We start from the raw sequence: 9,571 nt of genomic DNA, 5'->3' as shown, positions 1-9,571 counted from the left end.
ATGTTTATATCTGTTGGTCGCATAAGCATTTCCCTTGTGCTTCTTCTTTTTATCTGATTTTAATAAATCGTCCTTTTGCAGGTTAAGAAGAAAAAGGACTTAAAAATATTAGATTCAAAAGAATTAAATGCAACTTTTGCTGATTTACCAGCAACAAAGTTAGAATGGGAAGAGATGGCAGAGGCACCTGTTCCACGCCTGGATGGCGCTGCTATTCAGATTAAAAATCTTTTGTATGTCTTTGCTGGATATGGTACAATCGACTATGTGAGAATCTTATATAGCTTAGACTTTACTGGCATCTCGTGCCCTCATATTCTATTTTATAATGGACTTTTGATATCTACAATTATCTGAACACATTTCACATATTAGTCTCTTACTCCTAGTTCAATTCTGACTAATGGTTTTTTCCAGAAATTTCGTTGTAACACTTGCATGATCTTTTAACAGAGGCAAAACAGGGATCTGAGAAAGAAGTCCTTGAAGAATACCATGCGGTAAGAAGAATACACATCTTGATAGCTTAATTTACAATGATCTTATGCACAAACACAAATGTACTTATGAGAATTTATTTTGTACTCATCTACTAACAAATGTGAGCTTTTCTTTGATTAATGCTATTATACATTTGTTTTACAGCTGGCTATTAAGAATATATAATGATAAGTTTTTTTGTTGTTACCTACCCTTGAATTGGTAACAACCAACTCACTTTCATATCTTATTTTGTCAGCATGGGGCTCGGGGATATTTATTATTTTAGTGAAGAAAGTTGACATGCAATGTTAATTAATTTCAGTTTTCATAACATATTCCAATATTTTCTAATTCACCATTTGTGCTTTGGGAAGACACAAGCATTGAACAAGACTTCCTGATTTCTTATGCATGATGTAATTATCCATTTGTGATCAAGTTCTTGTCACTTGTAGGCTTTTTAAGAAGTCGGGGAAAAGAGTCAGATAGACTGATCCTGATAGTACTCTGATCAATCCTTATTGGTCAATTGAATTGAATCAATTTGTGAATTCTATTTTGCATTGACTTAGATTGTGATATGGAGAACATAGGGACGATGAAGGTTCATAAGGAGGATTTCTATTTTGGTTTGCCATAGATGAGGAATTTAGTTTATTGCTCTTTTTTGATGAGCATTATTTGGACATTTGCGCTTGCATTGGGCAACTCGTATAGTCTCATTATTTTTTACTGCTTTGCTTGTTCTTTATCAATATGTTGATTGGGGGATCTTTTAACCTGATATATTGTATGTTTTTTCACACTTCTCAGATTTGATTTCATGTCCTGATAGCATAGCATATTCAGATGTTGTTCGAATGTGATTATTTGTATAGATTATGCATATTGCTGCTATAATGTGAATTATATGTCAGTGATCCAAAGTATAGTTAATTTGTATTTGTATTATATGATATCTCATCATATAATGACCTTTATTGATATCAGAAGAATACTTGTTTTAAGTTTGTTGCTTGCAACTTTGTATTTATCTTGTAATATTAATCACATATGCTCTTCCGGTGAATTTCTTATTATCTCTCCATTTTGGCACTGTTACATTAACATCATATCTGTGTGGTTGCATCAGATTATTGCCATTTTTTCTTCTTTCCAGACATACACACCAGGAAGTCCTACAGGTGCCATCTGCAATGGCCAGCTGATGGAACTTGAAGCAAAGTTTCTCAGGTTCTTCCTCAACACCTTTCACTTTCAATATAAGTTTCTCTTCTGTTCAATATGAAACTTGAAGCAAAGTTGATCTACTTGAATCATCATAATTCTATTATCTATTTCTTGCAGGCTGTTCCATCATTCCCTAGTTCATTTCCACATCTCTTCTCAAGCAATGACAATCTTCATTGTTTGATACCATGCGCCTGCAGATATAATTTGAAGAAGCTCACCTATGAGGAAATTTGAAGAAGCTCCGGTAGCTCCACCAGCATTCTTTCCTTGCATGGAGGATGCATACATTTTCATGGAATGTAATTTGTGGATATTGACTTGATGTGTATTTCTATTAGCTTTTTTCATGGAATGTATAATATGTTGCAAGAAGAATATTTGTGTTAGTTACTTTTGGTTATTTGTAAATATTGAGGTGATTAAATATATCGGTGCTTTTCTATTTGTGATTTGTTGGGTGAATTTATAATATTATGATAATTTTGTACTCTTGCTCGATCATAATTTACAAATAACATAAAAAAATAAGTGTTATTACAACAGTTTTAGATTCAATGACATCGGTTTGGAAGCGTTGTCGTTAAGTGATATTACATCGGTCGAAAACCGTTGCTAAATTTGATGTTAAATAGATATTACATCGGTTTTTCACCGTTGCAGAACCGATGTCTTTGAGTGATACTACATCGGTATTACATCGGTTACAAACCGATGTTGTTAATTGATATTACATCGGTTACAAACCGATGTCTAAAATGTCAGACCTTTTACAACGCCTTCATAGACATCGGTCGATTTTCTCATAGACATCGGTGGAAAACCGATGTCTATGACTGTTTTTCTTGTATATTATATTGAGATTAAGAGCATGTACATTCATAGTAACAGAGGTTTAGTTCGATTATATAGTCAGTTTAAATCGAACAATTCTCAGGTGGTCCTGCTCAATACACACTGAGTGTACTAGTGTAATTCTATAGTCAAGACAGACTAAGACCAAATTACACTACAACCATTCCAATGGTTTGTCCAATCCATCTTGGTTGTGAACACTGTTTATAATCTATAAGGAACTGATAATATGGTCTTCTATGTGTGACTCCGCACACCATGTTTATCTATAATATAGATTAAGTGGACACTTGCATAAAAACTAAATACAAACATTGACCAAAAGTAATTCTCATTTCAGAATATTTTATTTATATTGATAGTTAGGATTCTTGTATACATCCCAACACATTTAGCTTACAAGGTATAACTAGCGGTTCATGTGCAATATAGATGGATATACTCATTTGAATATTTTTTTAGGAGGCTAAAGAATAATGTTCGTAATAAAGAAAAAGTTGAGGGATCCATATATAATTCTTATTTGGTTGAAATATCTTTTTTCTACATATATTATTTTATTGATGGTGTGAAAATCAAACATCACAAGTGTCCCTAGAATTCTGATGATATTCAACCAATAGACCCATGGATGATTTCAATTTTCAAGTTCATTGTTAGGCCAATTGGTGCATTTGCTTGTAGATGGTTATATAAAAAAGAATATGATGCATTAAGGATATACATACTTATTAATTGTGAAGAGGTGAAACGTTCTATAAAGTGAGTTAAATTCTATATACATTCAAAAATTTATCCTCTTATTTTTATTTGATGTACTACCACTTCTCAATATCCACTTCTTTGGTAACCCATATGAACAAAAACAACAACTACAAAATCCATCAATATGGACAAGTGAGGTGGATAAAAAGTTGGAGATAGAATTTGAATCATGGTTTACAAGCCACGTAGGTTTGAGATTGAATTTTTCATTGTTTGTATTATATCATCGTTAGTTTATATGATAACTAATTTTCTAGATGGAGCCAAGGCCAAATGTACATGATCAAATGATAAAGGATCTCACAACAGGACCTCTTCATAACATAAGAGTATACTCTAGTTAATTTGTCAATGATTTCAAATTTCATATGACACGATGTAATTTAGACCCCCCTAACTAATAATTCAGGTGTTTGCATAAAAGAATTTAGCAACAACACTACTAAACTTGATTTGTATAGCAAGCTTGACGAAATCATTGAGGTAGAATATACTATTTTACCCTTAAAGAGGTTAGTGTTATTCAAATGTTCATGATATGATTCAACTCCAAGAACTAGTATGAGAGTACATTCAAATTACAAGTTAGTTGAGTTAATGCAACTAAAAAATTCAACAAGTTTGAACCTTTCATTTTTGCGTTACAAGTGGGGAATATTTGCTATGCTGAATACCTAATGAACCAAAGAGGATTTAGTGAATGGTTAACAATTTGTAGAATGAAGCCTTGGTCAACCATAGAAATGTGGATCTCCATCATGACTCACAACTATGATACATTTCAGAATGAGAAAGCGGAGAGACATTCAGTTGATTAACAAATTTAGACTACACCCCAGTTACTTGTAGATATAAATATTATTTATAAGGAATTAGATAATGAAAAGCTGTGCAGGTTGATGTACTAATAGAGTCAGGTGATGATGACATAGAAACTTTTAATGTCTACGATTCAGATTGTATTAACAATTAAATCATAACATTGAAAACTATATGATATTTTAGTTTTTAAATTAATTTTGTATTGGATAACCTATGTATTTTCTTTCATGATGTTTTTTTTTATAATTTGTAATCAACATATTTCCAATATTACGTGTGTGAGGAATAGTTAAGACTCAAAATATGATGTTCAAATTAAGCTTGTATAGGACAATTGCAAGATACATATAGCAAATCCAACTTGCATCTATACCTAGGCTAGTTGAAACATGTAGAATCTATTTTGTATTTATGAACTTGTATATTTGAATGATCTTTGAAACTTATGTGTTATAATGTGATTTTGCACATATCATCATGGCAATACCATGCACAGGAACAAGTTGATGATCAAATTGCATGTGCTAAAAGTAATTGGTGATAAGTAAGTAGTTTTATTATATTTTTAACTAATATTATTACCAATCCATTTTTATATAATCTATTTTCTATCATTTTGAAATATTGAAGAATCATTTTTCATACAGCTTACTCCATACGGTCAAAGGATGCCCACATATATCACTTCAAAGTTCAAAGAACAATACTGCAGTTCTGGGAATATACAGCTATTTGCGTATTTTGAATATTTTAAAACTATGTGGTGGAATAAACTTTTTAAATATGTTTGAATTCATTGTGATGTGATTATAACTCCTTAATATATAGATGTTTTAGGAACATAACTATTTATGAATATTTTTGGATAAATATTGATGATTATGATGTTGATAGTAAATGTTATTTGGATTTGGTGTAAATATTATAAATGTCTATAGATTTAATAAAAATCAAAACTACATTGGATTTACTGGTTCAACAAATAGAGACATATATAATTAAATTCTGTCACAAATTTAATGATCGATGTAAAAATTTTCAATCGCTAATTTTGTGATCAATATTTAAAAGTTATCGCTAATTTAATTAAGACCGAATTTACATTGCTAATTTAAATGACTGATATATTAAAAATGGTTACAAATTTAGCACTTGAATTTCATACTTCAATCTTTGAATTTAGTAACCTACCTATTATATGTGGCAGTTGAAAATTAGCGAAGAAGGAAATAAAGACAGACCAATTCAGTCACTAATTGATTGCTTAATGAATTTAGTGATAGATTCTTTCAACATAAATTGTCGATTTTCTTGTCGTGTATGATCATACAATTTATAATTTTTTTATACAACATTATATCTTAAACTTCTTTGTCTTGAGAAATTTTAACATGACCAAGATTTATAATGATTAGTTTACTTTTAAATAATCAAATAAAAAGTGTGCTAACTAAAGGTTGAGAAATTAATTAGAATATTAATTATTTCATTAAATAGACAATTAATTATATAAAACTAGAGAAACATTTATGAATGTATAGAACGTGCGGTATATGGATATTTATAATTAACTTATATGTCTTTTCTCAATAATTTGATATTTTTTTCAATAATTATTTGTAACAATGTTGATGCAACCTCTTCAAAGAAGAACTTGTGAAGAAGAAGATTTTATGAAGCATAAATTGATCGATAGCTAGATATAGGAAGGTAATTGATAGAGAATAAATTATAAATAATCTAAAAAATTTAAAAAGAAACATCATGATCAAATACTTATTATGAAATCAAAAATATTTAATAATCAATTATATATTTAGAAATCCAAACTATTTTTAAGTTGATTGATCAAATACATTTGCAAACAAATGATTTCAAATACTTATATATTTTTATTATTCAAATTGATCATAATGCTTAAAAATAAAATGAATATATAATCATAAACATATTAAAAATTATACTATCTTAAATATAATTATTATGATAATTTAAACTTACAAGATAATTAAAGTTGATGGATTAATTCTTAAAACAATTACAAGTAATTATAAGTGCCAATATAATTACAAAAGTTCGTAAAGATTTTAATGTTATATAATATATTTTTATAATGGTTTTTTCATTTTCTCATATTTGTTAGTGCATGTATTTTCTAGATTAAAATTAAAATTAAAATTACTTATTTTAAAGATATTAATTTATAAAAGTGTGTTTAAATTTTGATTAAAATTGATTAAAATTAAATTAAATGTCCACGTACTCTCCCCACTCGCTCCTCCACCTCAACCACTTCCCCACGCCTTGCTCTCTCTTTCTCCTCCTCGTCCTCTCTCTCTCGCTCTCTATTTAATGCATTCATCTCCTGTTTCTGGTTCATCGCCATTCAGCACCACCGCAGAAACCACCATAAAATTTGCCGTCGCTCTGTTCCCTCCAAGGAGTTGGTTAACTCTGGCTAGCTCGATCCTTGTTCGATCATCAATGGCGATGGCGACTCTCCCTAGTGTTTGGGTCCTCATTGTGGCTTCTCTTTTGCTCCAATCGACGGTGTCAGCCTTCAAGTTCCGGGTGGGTGGGGAGAAGGGCTGGACCGAGCCGCACGGCGATGCTGCCGAAAACTACAACCACTGGGCTTCGCAGATCCGCTTCCAAGTTGGAGATTCCCTCTGTAATATCATTATGAATAATTAATCCTCTGCTGCCACTCTAATTGTTACATGCAAAAGCTAGCTAATTATCGTCATATGATTATTAATTGCATATATCTGTAGATTTCAAGTACGAGAACGACTCTCTGCTGGAAGTGACGAAGGAGGACTACAAGAGGTGCTACACGGCGAACCCTTTGCGCAAGTTCGCCAGCGGCATCACCACCGTGACACTCGACCGCAGCGGCCTCTTCTTCTTCATCAGCGGTGAGCCCGGGCACTGCGAGGCCGGCCAGAGGCTCATCGTCCGTGTTGCCTCTCAACCGGACCAGAGGGGTATCGCGCCGTCGCCGGCTCTGTCGCCTTATTCCGACCCTGCCGTCGTCTCCTCTGCTGCGTGGGTGCCTGCCGGTGCGATCACCGTGGCTCTCTCGGCAGTCCTTTGTTATTTTATGTTGCATTAGCTTCTTCGTTTAGGTTGGCGTAGCCATTTAATTGCCTATTTAGTTATTTTGCATTGTTTTTAGCTACTTATTTCCTTATTAATTTCTTCGTTATTTGTAGTTTGTTGTTTCCTGATTAAAAACACGTTCTGACTTGTTTTAGAGTTAATTATGACGATTCCCATATTTACATCGTCAATATAATCAACAGGGAAATTGTTGTATTAGGAGCATGGAAAGAAGTAAGCAGCTGCAATTCATTACCGCATGATATTATTTTTCAAAAAAAAAAAAACATTGCCGCATTGATTCAGTGCCGTAAAAATTGTCTTATGATAAACTAATTAATATTTACTAATTTTCTTATTTATTTTAAGATCCTAAATAGTTAAATATAGAAACGAAGCAATTCACTACAAGAATTGGCTGATCATTTAAGAATAATTAATAATTATAATAATTAAGTAACGCCTATAAATTATTTAGCATAATCTAAATTTTTAAACAATTAAAAATAGAACACTAGATGAACTAATTTTTTCCACAAGCATGACCAATAATATAAAATATCATCTTAACTTCTACACTACTATCATTATTTGTGAAATTCTTTTTTTTAAATGATTATCTAATAAATTAGACTTAGTAACTTTGCGGGGATAAATTATTTAATGTCTTAGAGCATGATAGTTGATGTCATATCAAAGTTTGTATCGTCTATTGATCATCTAAGAATTACTTTTATAAGCAATAACATCTAACGTTGATGTTTTGAAAATTCAATCTCGTGTACTAAAGGAATAGCACATACAAGACAAATGCAACAAAGTTAATGCAATTGAAGTGGATGCTATTATATATAGTTTGAGTTCTAACTTAATTAGAACATGCTATATTCAAGGTGCAATCTATCATATTCTAGAGCAATCATTCCACAAGTGGTTAGGTTAATCTAAGATGTTTTTGATATGTTTGAAAGAGAGATTAAATTAGGTTTATCTATGTTACTGATGAGTGCATTTATTTTGCAAGAACTTAGTAACTAAAATGTGGAGCAAAAAGGCTTGAGTTTTGTTTGTGGACTGGCATGGCAAGTTGGTGTAACTTGATGAGGTTGAGTTGTGTTTGTTCACTAGGCATGCCCAAGTCGGCATGTCTCAATAGCTTAGAGGCCCAGTGGAGATTAGCATAGCATAAGGAGCATTAAGTTGGGTTGGCAGCTTTAATGGAAGTTACAAGAGGTGAACTACATAAGTGTATATAGGTAACCTAACAAATGATGACATGTTGATGGGGGAGGGGTGAAATAGTTGGACGACAAAGAAATAGGAAGATACTTGGGAGATATGCCAATTCAACTTTACAAGATGAGAATCCACAGGAAAATAAATTGTATCCCCACTATTGTTATCAATCAAAATTCATCCCCTCAACTCCCTAGCACAAAACTATTTAAAGACTGAAATAGATAATAAAGTGCTTTAGTTTTTCCATAAGTTAGGCATAATTTTCACTATAATCATTCCGTTCGCAGCCTTTGACTTCAATTCCCAAGCCTTTGTAATTTACTAGCAGACCACCCTTTCAACTCCCCAACCATCGATGAGCCTTTGTAATTTACTAGCAAACTACCCTTTCAATACCCCAACCTTCGATGATCTACCCTGCATCATCCTCCCTAGGCGAGAAAGAACTCGGCTCAGAGTTCAGCTCATTTTCTCCATGATAATGAGTCAAATCATGAACATTGAATGTCAGATGAGTATGTATATGTGATGTGAGCTCGACCTTATAGGCATTGTTATTTATTTTCTTTAAAATTTGACACGACCCAATCTTCTTTTCCTTGAGCTTGTTGTATGCTCCAGTAGAAAATCTCTCTTTCTTTAAATAAATCCAAACAAGATCATTTTCATTGAAAATCTGAATTCTTCTATAAGTATTTGTGGCTTCTACATACAATTTATTACTTTCTTGAAGCTTCTTTTTAACCTCCTCTTGGACCATTGCCATTGTTGTTGCAAAATCTTCAGCTGCCTTACTAAGTGTAGGAACATCAACAAAGTCTAAATAGTGGAGAGGATTGCTCCCATACACTACTTCAAAAGGAGTTTTCCTATAGAGCGATTCACAATAGAATTATAAACAAACTCAGCTCTAGAAAAGACAGTATCCCATTACTTTGACTTTTTCGAAGCAAAGCTTCGAAGTAAGTTCCCCAACATGCGATTGACAATCTCAATTTGTTCATTCATTTCAAGATTTTACACACTACTATAAAGTAGCCTAGTACTCAATCGCTTCCACAAACTTCTCCAAAAA

At 32.2% G+C, this 9,571-nt stretch overlaps 1 protein-coding gene across 1 annotated transcript; it reads left to right on the top strand.

Annotated features, from left to right (window-relative positions):
- The first annotated feature begins 6,645 nt into the window (after positions 1 to 6,645).
- LOC141831045 (mavicyanin-like) lies at positions 6,646 to 7,270 on the top strand. Its single transcript, XM_074718489.1, has 2 exons — positions 6,646 to 6,826; positions 6,930 to 7,270. The coding sequence occupies exons 1-2, from the start codon at positions 6,646 to 6,648 to the stop codon at positions 7,268 to 7,270; spliced, it is 522 nt and encodes a 173-aa protein (XP_074574590.1).
- The last annotated feature ends 2,301 nt before the right edge of the window (positions 7,271 to 9,571 follow it).

The sequence above is a fragment of the Curcuma longa genome, chromosome 6, assembly GCF_044706935.1.
Source record: "Curcuma longa cultivar G26 ecotype Majalengka, Jawa Barat chromosome 6, ITB_CL_G26_1.1, whole genome shotgun sequence".
Classification (NCBI taxonomy): Eukaryota; Viridiplantae; Streptophyta; class Magnoliopsida; order Zingiberales; family Zingiberaceae; genus Curcuma; species Curcuma longa.
The sequence above is the reverse complement of the archived record's forward strand: the minus strand, read 5'-3'. Positions and strand labels throughout refer to the sequence as shown.

Excerpts from the sequence above, each read along its gene's own strand:
- LOC141831045 (XM_074718489.1), top strand. The coding sequence starts at position 6,646 with ATGGCGACTCTCCCTAGTGTTTGGGTCCTCATTGTGGCTTCTCTTTTG. Across the intron at positions 6,827-6,929 it reads CCAAGTTGGAGATTCCCTCT|ATTTCAAGTACGAGAACGAC; the intron begins GTAATATCATTA and ends ATATATCTGTAG.